Source organism: Stigmatopora argus, chromosome 2 (genome assembly GCF_051989625.1).
Source record: "Stigmatopora argus isolate UIUO_Sarg chromosome 2, RoL_Sarg_1.0, whole genome shotgun sequence".
Classification (NCBI taxonomy): domain Eukaryota; kingdom Metazoa; phylum Chordata; class Actinopteri; order Syngnathiformes; family Syngnathidae; genus Stigmatopora; species Stigmatopora argus.
The window spans coordinates 7,507,558-7,526,298 of record NC_135388.1 but is presented as its reverse complement, the minus strand read 5'-3'; the positions used below and the strand labels follow the sequence as shown (position 1 = coordinate 7,526,298).

General features: G+C 40.9%; 2 protein-coding genes and 1 long non-coding RNA gene across 8 annotated transcripts; 2 read left to right on the top strand and 1 right to left on the bottom strand.

The window, feature by feature from the left end:
* The first annotated feature begins 1,151 nt into the window (after positions 1–1,151).
* tpma (alpha-tropomyosin) lies at positions 1,152–11,226 on the top strand. 6 transcript variants are annotated; one of them, XM_077595080.1, is made up of 9 exons: positions 1,152–1,601; positions 1,969–2,094; positions 4,477–4,610; positions 5,647–5,764; positions 5,829–5,899; positions 5,988–6,063; positions 6,165–6,227; positions 6,913–6,982; positions 7,391–8,371. In XM_077595080.1, exons 1-9 carry the CDS (start codon positions 1,488–1,490, stop codon positions 7,471–7,473), a joined length of 855 nt encoding a protein of 284 aa, XP_077451206.1. In that variant the 5' UTR covers positions 1,152–1,487; the 3' UTR covers positions 7,474–8,371. The 6 variants fall into 6 exon arrangements, with proteins under 6 accessions (XP_077451206.1, XP_077451208.1, XP_077451207.1 ...); XM_077595082.1 differs by lacking the exon at positions 7,391–8,371 and adding an exon at positions 9,435–10,410 and having other exon boundaries at positions 1,155–1,601; XM_077595081.1 differs by lacking the exon at positions 7,391–8,371 and adding an exon at positions 10,797–11,226 and having other exon boundaries at positions 1,445–1,601.
* Positions 10,927–12,116, bottom strand: LOC144070673 (uncharacterized). Its single transcript, XR_013299429.1, has 3 exons — positions 11,983–12,116; positions 11,670–11,805; positions 10,927–11,501 (listed from the first exon to the last, which is right to left on the bottom strand). It is a non-coding gene; the product is annotated as an uncharacterized LOC144070673 (long non-coding RNA).
* A 622-nt stretch (positions 12,117–12,738) lies between these two features.
* fbxo22 (F-box protein 22) lies at positions 12,739–18,171 on the top strand. Its single transcript, XM_077621397.1, has 7 exons — positions 12,739–12,989; positions 13,222–13,354; positions 13,543–13,630; positions 13,720–13,812; positions 15,829–15,981; positions 16,064–16,226; positions 17,399–18,171. The coding sequence occupies exons 1-7, from the start codon at positions 12,859–12,861 to the stop codon at positions 17,790–17,792; spliced, it is 1,155 nt and encodes a 384-aa protein (XP_077477523.1). The 5' UTR covers positions 12,739–12,858; the 3' UTR covers positions 17,793–18,171.
* Positions 18,172–18,741: the final 570 nt, after the last annotated feature.

The following is an 18,741-nucleotide window of genomic DNA, read 5'->3' as shown; positions in this document are numbered from 1 at the left end:
ATGGACCAAGTTGAGCAGGTGCTTTGCAAAAATATCAACCGGATTTGAATCTAAGCTGAAAAAATGAATCCAAAAAGAATCATAACATTGAGATAGACCCAACTTCATCCTGAAAGTTCCAAACATCAAATATTTATTTGTATATGAAGGTCAGTCTTGCCTGAAGTTTCCTTCCTCTCTGTTCTTCACACCAGTAGGTTGCTATTACCTCACTATGCACCCATCTTGGCCCACAGCGTGTGTGTGACAGCTGCTCCGGTTCCACTGGCCCTGTGAACTATCAAAGGGGGGCAAGAGGGTGAGAGGGGGGCTTGCCTGTTGAAAAGCCAAAAGCCAATCGGTCCATGGTGGACATTTAGAGGGCTTTAGTTCTCTGAAATGCAACTGCTCAGAGAGCCATTCGGACAAGCTGGATGATGTTCCTCTAGAAGAGCAAAGCCCACCCGCGGTAGCCAGGATTTGAAGTATGCCAGCCAGGAGCTTCCCAAATGATGCCTGGAAGCCAAACACAAAGTTCCAGAAGCTAATATGACACCCCCCTCAGAGGGGGAGCAACGTCCACACTGGGCTTATTTAATCAGATAGATTTGCTTTGCATGAATAGCTGGCATGCACGGAATACTCCGACATGACTTTATTTCTATTGATTGACAGACTAATGTCATGTCTGGCAATTCAAATGATCTAACAATAAATAAATGTATCAAAAATATTGTATTTTAAAAGTTACTTTTTTAGATTTTATTTCATGTGAAATTGGTGAAAACTTGGTTTACTCTGCCATGGTGTCATGGCATATTTTTATTATTTGATGGGAAAAGTTTTTAAAAAGCCATCATTTATTAATTCATGAGTCTTAGTTTTTCGCTGGTGATTTCCCAACTTAATGTCTATTTCTTTGTCCTAGTCTTGGTGTCTTATCGCACCCTTGGTATGCTGGTTTTGTGGCTGTTTTGCATCATTGATTCAAGCGCTGTACAGTTGGACTGAATTTTTTAATTAATAAAATAGTAACAATGACGAAGAAGGAATATGACGATACACGATTTTCCTTTAGTGGTATAGATATCGTCAGATTGTGCAGCACTAGTATTCATTGTTGTCAGAATGTTCCTTGGTGTTAGAAATAGGGGTGTTGGTGGCGCAAGAAAAGAAGGAGGAGGTGGTGGGCCGCTTTACTGACATCAGTCCCCCAAGTATGGTCACACAAATGGTCAAATGTCTCCGAGGAGCGAATCGGGGAAGACTTTTGCAAAAAATAGGGGTCCCGCCTTGTCCAGCAGCTGCAGTCGTGTCCAAAAAAGTATTGGGTGTCCAGTGACCCGCCTGTCCCAAAAGACATATTTGCCTTACAACAACCTGGGTGAGCTCGCACTCCAGCTTGGCATTCAGTGTGGTTCAGACGCTCCCACCAAAGCCACTCTCTGGTTGTCTTGTTTCTTTTTTTCATTTGGCTATACGCGCAAAGCACCGACACTTAAGCAGCCATGGATGCCATCAAGAAGAAGATGCAGATGCTCAAGCTGGACAAGGAGAACGGCTTGGACAGAGCTGAGCAAGCTGAGTCGGATAAAAAGGCAGCTGAGGACAGAAGCAAACAGGTTAGCAGCAATTACCGTATTTTCACGACTATAAGGCGCGCTTAAAAGTCTTAAATTTTCTCCAAAATAGACAGGGCACCTTATAATGCAGTGTGCTTTAGATATGGAAGAAAAAATTAAAATGTGTCAATCATTGAGGGTGCGCCTTATAATGTGGTGCGCCTTATAGTCGTGAAAATGCGGTAATCTTATTCCATTCTATTTTTCCACTTAGTGGGGTATTATTATAAGGCATCAAAATCAGTGTTAATTTTTTTAAAACATTATTCTCTGGTAGGACCTACAAAAATACAGATAGTATCCATTTAGGAAATACAAATGTACAGTAAAGGACTTTAAAATGTATTCCTGTGTCTGTTTGTCCTAGCTTGAAGATGACTTGGTGGCACTGCAGAAGAAGCTGAAATCAACTGAGGACGAGTTGGACAAATATTCCGAAGCCCTGAAAGATGCTCAGGAAAAACTTGAGCTGGCTGAGAAGAAAGCCACAGATGTAAGTTGAGGTCTCCGTCTTGTGACCTTGAAATGAAACCCCCCTGCAGTAATGGCAATACAATGCAATAATCAAGCGAAGACACCTGTGGGTGAGAATGTTATATTTAGCCCGTCCTGCATATGGTAAGGTCACATCTTACGGCCTTCCTGAGTGCATTCCTCGGGCGATGGCATGGCATCAAACGAAGTGTAGTGTAGGTGTAGTGTTACACTAGAGCGTGTTTACATGCGTGTTTGAACCACGCCGTGAGTCGTGACATATATGTTTGTCCCCAGTTGGTACAGGTTGTCTCCTTTATCGTGTGCGGTCGATTGGTCGCCGGTCTTTTGGTCGCCCGTACCGCGACAACGGGCGACCAAAAGACCGACGACCAAAAGACCGGCGACAAAACAAGGTAAAACAACACGGTCTATGCATCAATAAAAGCCAACAATGGCCATGAGCAGTCTCACTGAGCCGACGTGTGAGTGTGTATAAGAGTTTGTATGTACATGCGTTGTCCCTTTAGGAAGCTACGTCAGTCAGGGTCTTAACAAGTTCTCCAACAAAAAACAATAAAAGTCTGGGAAATTTGGAGCTCTTCTTTAGCCTAATGATTACTAGGGCATTAAGTATGACTAAATAGTAATTCGCAGTTTGTATTTAGGGAATTTGAGCAACGATTTAAATGGTAATTATCAATAACCTTCCGGGCGACCAAAAGACCGGCGACCAAAAGATCGGCGACCAAAAGACCGGCGACCAATCGACCGTGTACCCTCCTTTATAGTGATGCACATATTAAATAAGCAGTTCTTAATGGGAAAGTAGCGCTGTTGTGACATTTTGCAAGTTTAATCTCAGGATACAACATTTTAAGTCAATCCATATTTATGTACAGTTGGTCAACTCAATCAATTAACTTTACAAGCATGTTCTGGGGGGTGTTGGAGGAAGTTGGAGGGAAGCCAGAGTACCTGGAGAAAACTAATAGACAACGCGCACTTTCAGATCTGTGAGGCAGATGTGCTACCTAGGAGAACACCATGATGATTTTTGTTTTTGTTAATCCCAGGATTGCTTTATTAATGACACAAAATATTTGAGCATTATATAGCGATATGACACTGACCCAGATATTCAAAACTATTTATTCTCAAACAGTAGATTTGACTGTTTATATGGCACACAGTATTCACGTTAATGGACAATTTAGAGTTTGGATGAAAGCCAAATTATACATGCAATTTCAAAACTATGCTGTATTTTACAACTGTAAGGAAATTTACTAAATATTTTGATATTTACTGATATTTTGAATGGATGGCCTTTGAAGTGTCCGTAAAAAGGTCAAAATATGGACAGCATCAATAGCAAAAGCAAAAGCAAGTATATATAATATTTCTAACTTCCTAAAATCGTTCAATTATCCAGTAGGGGGTGCCCTCTTTAATCTTATATTAATTAGTCCATCTTGGTTTATCTTTTTTTTTTTTTGATTTTTTTATCGTTTAGATTTCAATGAATAGAAATAATAGCGCTGTTATTTTTAAATTATTTGAGATTAATAATAATTTTAAATGGTAATTTTCGTGTAACGCCAGTCACTTCCGGGTTCGTCGGCACGTCCCAATCCTCATCAGGGCTTGATTAAAGTGCGGTGGGGGCAGGGATCAAACACGCCGCATCTCGTGTCCGACGGACGGCGGCGCCTTTTTTTTACCGATACCGACCCGAACGAGAGCCCGACTTTTAGCCGCAAGTGCACGAACGCCAACCGGGGCGCAAGCATGGCAGGTGGAAGCTCCTTGGAAGCGGTCAAGAAGAAAATCAAGATGTTACAAGAGCAGGCGGATGCGGCGGAGGACCGGGCAGCCTTCCTCCAGCGGGAACTCAACCTGGAGAGGACCGCAAGGGAAGCAGTAAGCCGACGCTAATGATTTAAGTCAATTAGTGTTTAGGCTGCCGACGGCATTAAGCGTAAATCTGGTCAAAAAGCGTGGCGGTTAGGCCCAGACAGAGTGCTTTATGACCAGTAAAAACGCACGCGTACCGTAGGGTAGCTGAAGCCCAGCCCTCATCACTATTAGCGTGGTGAAACCGCCCTGTAATAAGTCATATAGCCACGACAGGTTCCTCCATATGCGAAATAAACCTTAATTTTTACTACTGATCATCTCATGTAGGCTACAGAAGTTATGATTTAGGACCTCGTGCATGGTTCAATGTTTAAATCACACATAATGCATTGTATTTTCCAGCCGCCGCACCCTCTTTTCTGCATCCCTTACCACGCCCAAGATTTGTTTGGAGGCTGCAGGATTGCACAATTTTAAAAAATTGGTTTATTATTACCAGCATGGAAATGCATCTGATTGATTTTGGATTTTGTTTTTTCAGGCTGAGGGCGACGTGGCCTCCTTGAACAGACGTATCCAACTGGTTGAGGAGGAGTTGGATCGTGCCCAGGAGCGTCTGGCCACGGCGCTGACCAAGCTGGAGGAGGCTGAGAAGGCTGCAGATGAGAGCGAGAGGTGGGTGGGTGCACTTTTGGGACCACCGCTCTGCGCCCTTTTAGGTCAGATACAGAAAGGTTTGTGCAAAAGTAGAATCCACATAGGTTTGTTTAGATTTGGAGACCGTCAAATTGAAAAGAAAACACATTTCTAGCGTAATTAGAGTTTTAAATAGATGAAAATGCGCTCCTCTTGCGCATTCCTTGTTTTTGGCGGGGAAGTGACAATTATTTTGTACAGGAAGTTTTTTTTGTTTTTAAATTGGACTCCTTAAAGGGCATTCGCTTACCTAATTGGCTGCCATTGATCATTCACTAAATGGATTGGTCTAGTCTCGTGAACGGCTCTGAAACCTGACCGTTCACAGACAGTTCTCACAGTTTAAATACCTGGATGGCTGTCAATATCAATGGAAGGCAATGAAAAGTGTTAAATGAGTTTAAAAATATATATATAGTTGGTGTATTATTCTTGTATGTTGACCAAGCGCCTAAATGTCTGGTATGCATTTGATATTTCTTCTACTCTTAAAACTATTCTGTCTTCATTTAGTGTCTGTCCACTACTGCTTAATTCATTTTAACATTCTGAACTCCAATCCCGAGCCATTTTCATGCTACATGCAAAAGAAACAAACCAAAAACACTAAATTCTGTGAGAAAGTAACTCTTGTAAAGGTAGGATCGCTTTTTGCTGTACATCAAGGATTAATAAATCTTGCAATGAATTTTTAAATAATGTTTTTAGTTGCAAATACTCAATATATTTGAGCTATAACTGATTATTAGCATTTTTGGGCAATATTTTTTTGGGCTGCATACTGTATAAATTCCACCGATGTTTTATTGACTTAGAATTGCTTGGTGTGCACAATCACATGGTGATTTTAATTTAAATTATTGAACATTTTCTCTATAGCACCATGATTTCATTATTATGAAATGTGTCATGTTGTCATTTGTTTATATGACACAAACACTGATGTGGAGAAATGTTTCAAGTCTGCTGTCGTCGCTCGGGTTTTAACCGAATCGTCACACGTGTGTCTCCTCAGAGGCATGAAGGTTATTGAGAACAGGGCCATGAAGGATGAGGAGAAGATGGAACTGCAGGAGATCCAGCTGAAGGAGGCCAAACACATCGCTGAGGAGGCCGATCGCAAATACGAGGAGGCGAGTTTCTCAACTGCGGGACTTCTGGCAAACGTTCTAACCGGACTTGCATGTCTGACTTCAGGTGGCCCGTAAGCTTGTGATCATTGAGAGTGATTTGGAACGTACAGAGGAGCGCGCTGAGTTGAATGAGAGGTATGAAACCTAAGCAAAAAAAAGCGTGGTTGTCGTATCGTTTCATGACCATCGTGCTATATTTTCCAAACAAACTATAAAACTGCAGCAAATGCTCTGAGCTTGAGGAGGAGCTGAAGACCGTGCAGAACAACCTCAAGTCTCTGGAGGCTCAGGCAGAGAAGGTAAGTATGCAGGAGTGAAGAATGGCAAAATATGATATGAGTGAAGTACTTTGTGGTATCGTGACAGTCATATTTTTCCTCCCTTGTGTGTCTAAACACAGTACTCACAGAAGGAGGACAAGTACGAGGAGGAGATCAAGGTTCTTACAGACAAGCTGAAGGAGGTGAGGAGGCACAACTGGCAAACATTTTTTTTGATTAAAAAATGTTATTTTTAAAAATAATTCTTTGTTTTAACATATGTGGGTAATGTGTATATTTAGTATTTTACCCTTTGCTGTTTTATCAAACTGCCTTCTAGTGAGTGAGTCATGGGTCAGTTTATCTTGCCAACTGACTCTTTTTGTCCTTTGAAAGGCCACAATCTACTGTTTTGAACACTGTAAAAAACATACAAGTTTCAATAAGTCATGTTAACTTAAGGTTTTCGTAACTCATTTTTCCAAGTTAACGTTTAACTTGCTTTAGCAAGTTTGTGGGCAATTTCTGAGTGAACTAGACACGTTTTGCTGCTAATGTGTCCGCCCGCGTTCAATGCCCACTTGACGCTAGTTGTTATATATTTACTTAAATCCAAGTCCAGTTTACTTAAAATGTAGAAATTAAACTTTTTGATGCAAGTCCTTACCTAATTTAACTGACCTTACACAAGTACTTAATGTTGTCATTTTGAGTTTAAGGAATTAACTTGATTTTTAAACATTTTTTAATTTTAGTTTTCCATCAAAACTTGAAAATTCATGTGAAACTTCAAATGTCAAGTTCTGCAAACTTTTTTTTCTGTGTAGAAGTTGCCCACTTTGTGAATGAAGAGTGCTAATGCGTTTCTGCTTTCTTAACTTCTTCCAGGCTGAGACGCGTGCCGAGTTTGCTGAGAGATCAGTCGCCAAGCTTGAAAAGACCATTGATGACCTAGAGGGTATGAATCCATTTATTTTAAATCTTATCAGCCATTTAAGAACCCGGAGTTGAGTCTTACTGGTCACTCTTTGAAACGTAATACAGTGCCAGAACACTTGTATACGCACGCCACGTTTTTCAACGGTTTATCGCGAGGGCCGCTACGCCGCCAGAGTCTGACATTTCGATTCGGTGGCTGTTCATGGCCAGCAGGTGTCGGACGGCACTCGTTCTCTATGACTCCTCTGGAATCTATCACGACCTATGCAGCTGTTATTTTCCCACTTCTGCATTGCATCCTTCCACAGTCTCTTCATTTAGTCTTTTTTTTGTCACTGTTTGCTGACTTCATTTAATTTAATTTTTTATTCCCCCTTTTGTTTGTCTCAATCCGATCCACCCCCTTGGTAATAATATTCCACTTTAGATGAGCTGTATGCCCAGAAACTGAAATACAAGGCCATCAGTGAGGAGCTGGACCACGCCCTCAACGACATGACTTCCATGTAATTCAACGTCACGCATGTTTGTGTGTGCAGTTTTCCTCTTCTTTTTTTAGTAGTGTAGTCTTCCTACTTCCAGCTTTTCTTTGACCACTATAACAAGACTTAGCTCCTCCCTGTGGTTAGTTTGTGTTTGTAAGGCTCCCGATGCACTTTTTAACAGCCTGAAGGTCTCAACTCACGACTGTAGGTTAGGAATCAGCCAGTAGGGGGGACAGCCTTCAGCCTGTAGTAGCACTCGAGTGCTTGCTTTCAATTGTGAGCGGAGTAACATCTCACATATTAACACATTTACAAAATGTAAATGCAATTTTACTTGTATTTTTTCATGGAATCATTTCACACACAAAAATGAACTACATAAGTATTATCAGCCAACTTTTCAACAATATTCAAATTACATTGCGGCCTTGCCTACTAACATTAGCACGTTTCAGTCTTGTCGCAAAAGTGCCAGGTTCCCAATCCCTCATTCCTGCATCCATTTTCTCCATTCTGCATGCTTCTACGTTTTGTCTTTTTTTCTTCTTCAAATTCTTTTTGTTTCTCTTTGTCCTTCTACAGCTAATTCTGTACATCACAGAAGCCACCCAGTGGTTGAACGTGGTTATTTCTGTCCGGCGCAGCATCTGCTCTACTTTTCTGTACTCTGCCCTCTATTGTCACGTTCCTTACACTTCTGGGCCCATTTTGCTGCCATCACTGCCCATTCATTCATCTGTCATGCACACCTTTTGAACCGTTTTACTATGATGTAAAATAAAAATTCTTCCATCTGTCAACTCTTTTACCCTTCTTCCTCCTACAATCCTCACTCCTGCTTGTCCATTTTTATTTTTGTTTGTCTATGTTTTTCATTTATTTTGTCGAGTAGCTTTTGAATAAACTCCAAAGCTCCTCTTTCATTTTCTGTGTGGGAGGATTAATTCTGGATAGTAGTCCTGTAAAATTAGGACTCTTCTAAATTGAGTGTAAATTACTTTCTCTGACATTTATCTAGACCTGAAGAATAATAAGGTGATTTTCTTGACCTCACTTATTCACATTCTTGGAGCCGGAGTAAAATGTTAGCAATTTTTAAGCTATACATTACGTTGTGTTTACCAATACACGCAAAGTGATAGATAAGGATTTTATTTACGATGGGGGAATATGCCACAATGTAAGAAATGCCTTTAGTCAAATGAAATTAATTCAGGAAAATGTTAAAAAATGCAGTGTGGTTTTTGTAATTGTCTGGGCCCACCTTGCTCTCTAAATACTAAATAGAAATAGGGCTGTACTTTGAAATATAACTAATAAGTGTTTCACTTAACTTTTTCACCAATGTAGTTTAACATATTCAGCCATTTCATTGGTATTTTAATTGAACCGTTTTAAATTTAGCGGCTCACTTTCTCATCTTAGATTCAACTCTGAATGCTAATTTTGATATTGCTATTAGATGGTAATATTGGGGTGACTTGAGTGACTGAAAAGGGGAGCAAGTGCATCCAGTTGCGAGTTGTTAGCGTGTCAGACTCACAGTTCTGGGGTCAAGGGTTCAATCTCCGTTTCTTCCACACTGTGAAGTTTACATGTTCTCCCTGGGCTTCCATGAGTTTTCTCCGGGTACTTCGGTTTCCTCCCACATCCACATCCCAAAAAACATGCAGGATAGGCTGGTTGGAGACTCTAAATTGGCCCTAGGTATGAATGTGAGCATCGATGTTTGTCCATCTCCTTGTGCCCTGCGATTGGGTGGCCCCCAAATATTCCCAGGTTTTGCCACAATTACTGCTTAGATTGGAGGGTAAAGTGAGTATGTATGTGAAGTGCCGCTTTTCATGGTTGAGATCCACTGTCAGCTGGTTCACAAGGACCAAAAGTTTCTAATGCTAGTAACTATCCTCTGCATTCTTTAGATTTTAGCTACTAACCTGCCTTCTGTCTCTTTTCCTCTCTCTCAAATGCCTTCTGACTGTCAAGACCATCTTTACAAGCAGCGTGAAAAAAACCGTCTTCTCACCAACGAGCTGCGAGTAGCCTTAAATGAGGCGTGAGGCCTTACTTACAATGTCCTTCTCACAAATGCCCCCCACCTTTTTAAATGCAACGAGCCAGCCCACCATATCTGGTGCACAGAGCCAATCATAGTCACCCAACAGGAGAAAAAGCGTTTTCGAATTGTATCGATAGGCATGCTTTAATTTTAAAGTACAGACTCACATCAACAACACGCGTATTTGCCAATTCTTTCAAACTTTTATTCAGGTGGGTACACTACAAAGTCAAATATTTAATGTTTCTGTCCCTTTGGTACACATTTTACTGATTTTTATTTTTTAATAGCAACGTGCAATTTAGAACGGATGACACTTATTGTTGAATCTTAGTAGGTAGAATGATTGCCCATTCTTGCTTGACGCACAAATTAAGTTGCTCAAAAGCTCAGGTCTTTGCTGTTGTATGTTGTGCGTTATAATGCACTATGCATTTCCTAACATTTTCTTGCTGAAATAAAAAGGGGCATCGCTGAAAAAGCTGTTGCTTGGATGGCATAATTTTCTCCAGAACCGTTTATGCCGCCTAGTCCTATACAGATGGGCGAGTTATTCGTGCTATGGACAATATCTCCGACATGAACCCTCACAGGTGCTAGTTTTTTTTACATCGAACTTAACATCTTACATTTCCTCAGATTCTTCAAATTTATTGATATGGACTTTCCTCAAATTCTTCAAATGTTTTTGGAACTTTTGCACATGCTAGTTAACCAATCAGCCTTTGAGGCATGCTACTATATTATACACAATGTTTATAATCATTTCTAACATTTCTTGTTGTTCCCGTCCCATCGTCTTGGGATGTGTTGAAGGCATCAAACTGTTTACACATTAAAAATCTAGGCCTTGTAGTGTATTTAATTTGTATAATTGTATTTTTTTTAATTCACGTTTTACACTACTAACAATAGTAGGGCTTTGTCGACTTTTCGGTTGAAGGTCAGACCCTGAAAAGTTATCTGAATTGGCTTCTTTCATGAATCTGTCATAAATTTAAAAATAGACGGAATAATCTCATCTTGGAGTTGTTCCAGGAGGATTCATCCAATCCTCTGTTAATTGCTAATACCAAATAACCCAGCATTCTAACCAAAACCATCCTGTCAATTGTCTCTGGAAATCTTCAATCCTGTTTAGGTGGTCAACAAATTGCCTGTACCGCCCTGCCTATAACTAAATTTTGAAATAGTCACTATGATACAAAAATACTGCTTGTTGTCAGCTTCCTGTATGTGTTTGCACTTTTGTTTGAAGAGATGTTAACACAGCCTTACTATATTAACAGATAAACTCGCTCACGCTAAAGAAGAGGACATGATTGTAAAGCAGTTGCTGGATCAGACTCTAAGGGAGATCTGTAACTTTTGGCCAATATCGTGACTGGCTCTGGCACAACATTTTTTCCTCAGACATCATGAAGAAACAACATTCACTGTATCTTTATTTGGTGAGAAAACAAGCACTTTTTTTCTGGGAAAAATAATCATAAGCAGATGGACTGTTTAGTTTGTTGGTTCTTGGGTGTTGTAATCACTGTTTTTGCCACTTGTATTTATCACTTGCTTGAATGTACACCAATATAATATTTTGCACATTGAAATCACATTCTTTCATTGTTTAGTCATGTTAAAATTAGGAATAAAATGGATAAAATCTATTGGTATTTCATGGTCATGTCAAAATCATGAATAAAGTGATCAAATCTATTGCTAGAAGTATGGTTTTATTTGAACAGTAGTGTATTCTTGTAAAATTGTTTATTCTATTTAGTGACAACAAGGCCTAATTGTGGAGTTGCAGTTCAGCAGATGAGCCCGGTTAGAATACCGCATCCTACACAAATACAAATGCTAACAAACTGGTAGTTTCGATGGTCTGTCAGGGGTTCCTTGCTATGGGAGGAGACATTCCAACTAAAAATGTATTTTAGACAATCCTCAACTCACTGAATTGCAGATGCCTTTCATGTTATTGTAAACATCGATTTCTCCTGTTTTTGGGGGAGTAAAACAAAAGTGAGCATCAGGATATGTACAATCTGGCCTGTAGTGATGATAGAGATTTGAATGCAGATCACGAGGCATTTCGATCTCGATATCGACCAGATTTTTTGCGTGTTAGCAAAATGTTTATAGAATGGGGCAATGTGTGCGCTCACCTTATTTGCACATGCAGGTGGAAGCTTTCCTGACAGGCGATCCCAACTCCATTTTAACAGATTTTCTTTTTTGACAGAGTTAGGTTGACCTTCAGGGCAATGTCTTCATCTCTGGCTGCAGTTCCAAGTGTTGCCCCTGGGAGGCGCAAAAGGACAAAATCGATGTCACTCCTTTCTAATGAGTGAGCCTTTAAGTGCGATGTATAGTAGTATTTGATATTTCAAGGGCTCATAAGTGTTTGTCAGCAACTTTTTCGAGAATTTAACTTCGATTTGAGGTCATCGTCCTTCTACTGAGTTGGTGTTAACTCACCATTAAGAGCCTCAAAGCCAAGAAACGTTCATGTCTTCATCTCAATCTAAATACTCGAGCGACTTCAATAAGAGAAGCCGAGCAGCTCCTTGGAAGGAAATATGCACGCTGTCACCCAGGCTTGTGCACCTAAATAGAGACAACAAATAACCGGTTATGTATTAAAGGCTTTTCCCCTTTAGTAGCCATAGTTTGTCCTCATCAATGTTTAACATCATGTCATAAAAGATTCTCCTTATGACAGGTTTCAAATGTCATCCTGATGCTGAGTTAAGCAAGAAGTAAATGAAATCATCGGAATTTCATCTTTTATCTTTTGTGCCCCCTGCCCTGCTTCTTCAAATTGATAATAGCAAAAATACGCAAAATAAAGTTTGAGGTCAAGATTGTGAAGTTGGAAGCTTTATTATTTTATTTTTATTATATTATTATTGTTGTTATTATTATTGTTATTATTATTATTGTTGTTGTTTTTATTATTATGCTAAAAGTAAAATAAAATGAATAAAAACAGAAATACACACTGGTTAGGGTCCTGAGTAACATTGACCAAAAAATCATAGTATTTAACTCTTGGAATGCCACGACATTGCCACCCTACAGGTTTGGACGTCTAGCACCTTCAATGGTAGCTAATCAGTTAAATAAGTGCTCTGTAAAGGGTTAAAAAAGATAATGGATTTATTCAACACTTGGATGCGAAACTTGTCTCAATCCATTTAGACTAGGTCACTAGGACATCATTTGATGTTAAATTCCCCCCGACCACAAGGGGCAGTGTTTCTGCTAACGTCCCTGTTTTTAGGTGTTCCGGGTCAAATGTGAAACTACAGCGGAGAATCTTGTGTACATTTTATCCAATTTTGGACAGAGAAAATGGACAATAACACCGATTTAGACACCTCTACACCAGACAGCAAGGCCACTTACGTACTGAGCAACGTTGTGGAGGTCGTCGAGCGAATTCTTACCTTCGTGCCGACAAAATCGCTCCTAAAAATTGCAAGGTATGAAAACATTTCTCCCCGAAGTAGGAAACTCGACGGGCGTTCAACATGGCTAAGGGGAAGTGAAACTATTAGTATTATAGACATTATCCGATAATGTCTATATAATGATATATCGGGGATATATTTCTGGTGTCAATTGAACCCGAAATGTGTTCCTTTTAATCACTTGTCTGCGGGGTGTATTTCCTTAAGAAATAATAATACGTGTTGGTGTGGTTCCCTTCCAAAGTGTATGCAGGCTATGGAGCAACTGTGCCCGGAGAGTTTTGAGAACTCAGCAGCAGATGACGTGGGTGTCGGCCTGTGGACCCTCCAACACGGAGGTGCATGCCCTCTGCAACACCCTGTATGAGGAGGTGAAGGTAAAGTTAACACAAACACACGTTTGACGACATAACATACAAACTCCACACAGTAAGGACCTACCTGGGATCGAACTCTCGACCCCACAACTGTGAGGCCGACATGCTAACCACTTGGGTCGCCTCATTGGACAATGATGTACTAAAAAGTATTTGTGATTTAACACATGCACTTATTATATTTGCAGAAAGTGTTTCTCCTCCCCAAAATGGTTCTAGCAATCATGGACTGCGAGACCTTCAAGGTTCCTTTTTACTGTCATAGACAAAAGAAATGTGTGTATATAATATTATAGGACAATTTTGTTGCATACTTGATACATATGATCCAGGTAGAAGATTTTCATTCCATTTTTCCCCCAAAGCAAAAAGGAGCCGCCACAGTCCAGTCGAAGAGGTCACTTCGGTCTTTCCGAGGAATTGTAGTGTCCTGGGCATTACCACACCGGGCATCGTCCGTAAGTTTGCTTCTTTTTTGTCTCAAAGACGCCAACACTTGTACAATCAATTCCTTTGTATGTTTAATACAAATGTATTAAACATTGGAAAGGAAATCACGGTCCTAAATGTTTTCACCCGTGTTTTAAAATGAACTTTATGCGTACTTTACAATCTCATTCAGAGTACAAAATACATTTGGAGTGCTTGAATGTCATATTCTTCTGAAACCATCAAAATTAATGTTCAATACCAATGATGTCCAAGGCCTGAGCTTTTTTTTAACATTTTGTTTCTTTGTTTTACCTCTTCTAAAAATATTTTGTATATTTGTCGTATTTATTATTAAGCTTTCTTTTGTGATGTCAAACTAAACTTTTGTCTGACAAGACCAGCCATAAGGAAAACAACATTTCTGAAAATTTCGCTTTAAAATTAGCAGGTCATCAAACTTATGTTATGCTTGTTTGCATAACATATCTTGAAAGTTGCCTACTTTTTTTCCCGGGTTTTGTCACATCACGTTAGTTTGAAAAAAAACAACAACCCAGAAGACAATCACTGGTGGTGTCAATCGGGTTTCCATGCCAACTGTCGGTATTAATCCACCCGTGCCGTGTCACAAGGAGGGCTGGCACGTCCCTGCCTATTCCGGAACCCCTCCCCCCCTGATAGATAGTCTTGTCTCCAGCTCCCCACGCCGACCATTTCTCCACATAATCACAAGCGTGCAAAGAAGTGACTCTCCATCAGCCAGGCTCTCCTCGGCGGGGATGATGGCTTGTCAGGCCGCGGTCGTCGATCAGGTCTAATGGTGGCCCCGGCTGTTTGCCATAACACTCATTTATTGGTGATATTGCCGCTGGGGGGGTCAGCGCCGGGTCGCTTAGCCTCTAATTCAATTGGAGGAAATTTGTGATTGGATTATGTATTGCAATGTATGAAGGCTGAGATGACATGTAATAGGTTTCCCCATAGCCCGGAGTACAAGTTATTTATGCATGTTGGTTATAGACTGCAGGCCAATGAAAAATGATCCGCAGAGTGCAAATACCCGCATGTAACGCTTTCTGTTATACACGCTTTCTTTAGCGCAACAACAAAATTCTGTGTTTCAAAGAGGAGATTGAGTATCTTATGTACATGGAAAACAAGACACTTTTTCATCTTTTATTTTATTAAGCACAAACATGTTGGAAGAAAAACATGGAGACAGCTGCCGAATACTACAAATAATCATTAGTTTACTATGCCAATACACATTTCATATAAAAACCACAAAAAATATTTTTAAAAATCAAGCAATGTTTTTTTTAATTTATATGAAAAAAATAAACATGTTGAACTTTTCCCTCCCTTGCAAGAATTCACTATTGAAACAAGGAAAGTATTTGAAAATCATTAGCAAATTAGATAATATTGGGCTTCATTTTTGTACGGTACACGGTCGATTGGTCGCCGGTCTTTTGGTCGCCCGGAAGGTTATTGATAATTACCATTGAAATCGTTGCTCAAATTCCCTAAATACAAACTACGAATTACTATTTAGTCATACTTAATGCCCTATTAATTATTAGGCTAAAGAAAAGCTCCAAATTTCCCGGACTTTTATTGTTTTTTGTTGGAGAACTTGTTAAGACCCTGACTGACGTAGCTTCTTAAAGGGACAACGCATGTACATACAAACTCTTCTACACTCACACGTCGGCTCAGTGAAACTGCTCATGGCCATTGTTGGCTTTTATTGATGCGTAGACCGTGTAGTTTTACCTTGTTTTGTCGCCGTTTTTTTGGTCGCCGGTCTTTTGGTCCCCCGTTGTCGCGGTCTGGGCGACCAAAAGACCGCACACGTTTTTGTACTCGTCGCTGGTAAATGCCACGAAGAAAAGGGTCACAAAATCTGAAAATTCTCTTTATCCACAAAATAGGATTTTTGACATTTGGGAGCCGTGTGTAGAAAAGTTTACACTATGTTCATGTCACAGTTTGAGTTGCGACAACATATGTTAACAACATATTTGTGTATGTGTTCACAGTAACGCCAACGGGCTCTCACTCCAGGCCTCCGGAGGAACACCAGGAAGGCGAGGCCGGCTTTGCCATCATGTTTCCAAGCATGGAGGGCGTTAAGATCAAGCCTTTACACTTCTGCCAGAATTCCCTCTCCACCAGCGCTATGAAGGAAGCGGGTAAGCAGGGACTCTGGAGCCACCGCAGAAGCCTAATGTCTTCTGACATCTGTTCAATTTTGCAACGGGCTTGTGCCAATAGGACTAATCGACAACCCAGAGTTGCGCGTGGTGCTCCTGTTTGTCTACGAGGTTTACAAATCTGGAGGTGCGCGCTTCCTCAACGAAATCCTGGAGCCTCTGGCCAAAAGCAAAGCTCTCATCGCGGGCGGACTTGTCGAAAGTTCCTTTCCCACCAGGCTCTGGTAAGAAATGACGTTGTGTTTTCTTATGTAGCAGAAAGGGGCGTTTATTCACTATTTACCAGAAAGGACTGTTGGAAGATGCAATATCTCAAATTATCTTAAATTTTCTCAGCAACCATTTAAATACTGGTGACTATTTTTAGGAAATGCAGTAGATGTTACAGTACATTTATGAATATCCATTTGAGTTGGACATATTTTGCGGTACACGGTCGATTGGTCGCCCGGAAGGTAAGTGATAATTACCATTTAAATCGTTGCTCAAATTCCCTAAATACAAACTGCGAATTACTATTTAGTCCATGGGTCTCAAACCGATTCCGCCGAGAGCCGCAGTGGGTCCTGGTCTTTGTTCCAACCGATCCAGTGCCGACATTTTAACCAATCAGGTGTCTTCCAAAATAAGTAACACCTGACTTTAATTAACTGATTACACTTGCAAAAGGTATCCTCTTGTTGAGTTGGAATGAAAACCTCCACCCACTGTGACCCTTTGAGGACCGGTTTGACACCCCTGATTTAGTTATACTTAATGCCCTAGTAATTATTAGGCTAAAGAAAAGCTCCAAATTTCCCGGACTTTTATTGTTTTTTTGTTGGAGAACCTTCCTAAGGGGACAACTCATGTACATACAAACTCTTATACACTCGCACGTCGGCTCAGTGAAACTGCTCATGGCCATTGTTGGCTTTTATTGATGCATAGACTGTGTTGTTTTACCTTGTTTTGTCGCCGGTCTTTTGGTCGTCCGTTGTCGCGGTCGGGGCAACCAAAAGACCGCGACCAAAAGAACGGCGACCAATCGACTGCACACACATGAAAATGAAATGAATTGACCACCACATTAATGTTTCTTGATTAATCCATCAAATTATTGCAATTCATTTGAAATCCGTCGCTTTACACATGTATCGTTGCTTTAGTGCTACATAAATGAGTTTGTTTTGGAAGCTCTGTGAGGCCATGAAAGCATCTGGATTGGTTGAAATGGGCTCAACCAATCATCACCTTTTGTATCATCGCTGCTATTTACATGATTGTCGGTTGGCTATTAGAACAAAGTCCACTCCTGAGGAATTACAATGCGAAAATGTCTGTCACTGCCAATATTTTAGGTTGATAAGCTCAGCTTGCGTTGCTCCATCTTTAACAACATTGCCACTTTGTGCAGTTGTGGCCGAGGCGGATACGGAATGGTGGGTCTGGCCCTCAGCGGTCCCAAAGTGCAGGGCGCCTCAGTGCTCTTGGACCAGGACGTCAGCACCCCCAAGGAGGCCGAATCCACCATCCGCAGGCTAAAAGCCGCCAACATCCCGGAGAGGAACACCCTGGGCTTCATGTTCGCTTGCGTAGGCCGGGGCCAGAATTACTACAACAACCAGCGCAACGTGGAGGCCGACGCCTTCCGGAAAGTCTTCCCCGGAGTTCCGCTCTTCGGCCTTTTCGGCAACGGCGAGATCGGTTGCGACCGCATCGTCAAAGACGACTACACGCTGTGCGACGACGACACGGACTGTCTGCAGCACGAGTACACCACGGTGATGACGCTGGTTCACCTGGGCTGATGGAGAAAAAGAAGCAAACGTTTAAAATGGACTCGGAATGCATTGGCGTTAACCCTCGAGCTACCGTTTCAATGGCAGCCCTCGGAATTCCTTTGCTAAGGTAAGATAGGATAATATTGAGCATCTCTTTTAGTGTCCTAATGTGATATAGAAGCCCTTTATAAAATATTTCGCTTCAACGTTTCAGGCGAATTTCGGGTCACCTTAAAGGGGTTTTGCTTCAAACACAAAACAAAACTGAGGCATAGTTAAAGAGTTCTCGATTTAGCAATGGCACTTTTTTCCCCAATGAGACGGAGGTCTGTTTCCTCTTGACACGTGGACAGAAGTATTGGAACTTCTGGCTGTTACAGTTATATAAAGGTGTTTTTGTCTGGGATTTTATCCTCATTTTAGATTGCCTGTATGAAAAAAAAGATCACATGTTTCTGTATTTTTCAGTCACTGCTTTTTATAGTGAACCATGACAAACTGCGATCACAAAATTGGACAGAATTGGTGAGAGAACCACTAACAGGTGTTAATACTTTTGTCCTTTCGCAGTCTGGGAATGACAAATGTGCAGCCAGAGTTCCACACACTTCCTTCCTAGAATGGTGTCTTGCTGTTTTCCTCATGTGATAAAGGTGCAATTTCCGCGACTATGTTTGTCACATAAATATTAGCTGCTGCTGCTGTTTTCAGGCCCTTTAGGGTTAAGATATATTTGCTTAAAGAATACTAAAATAATCCTTTTTATTTTAACCCACCAGATACTCTCCTAAAATATTAATGTTTAGGACATTTTACCAACTTCTTCTTGCTTCAGTGCTTAACTCATTGGTTGCCATTGACAGAAGGGATGTCCAGTCTGTTTTGAATGGGAGAGGCTGGGACCAGTCACGAGCGACCATTTACTGCCAGTTTCTCCCAGTCAAAATGGACCAGATATCAGGTCTCCTCAATGGCA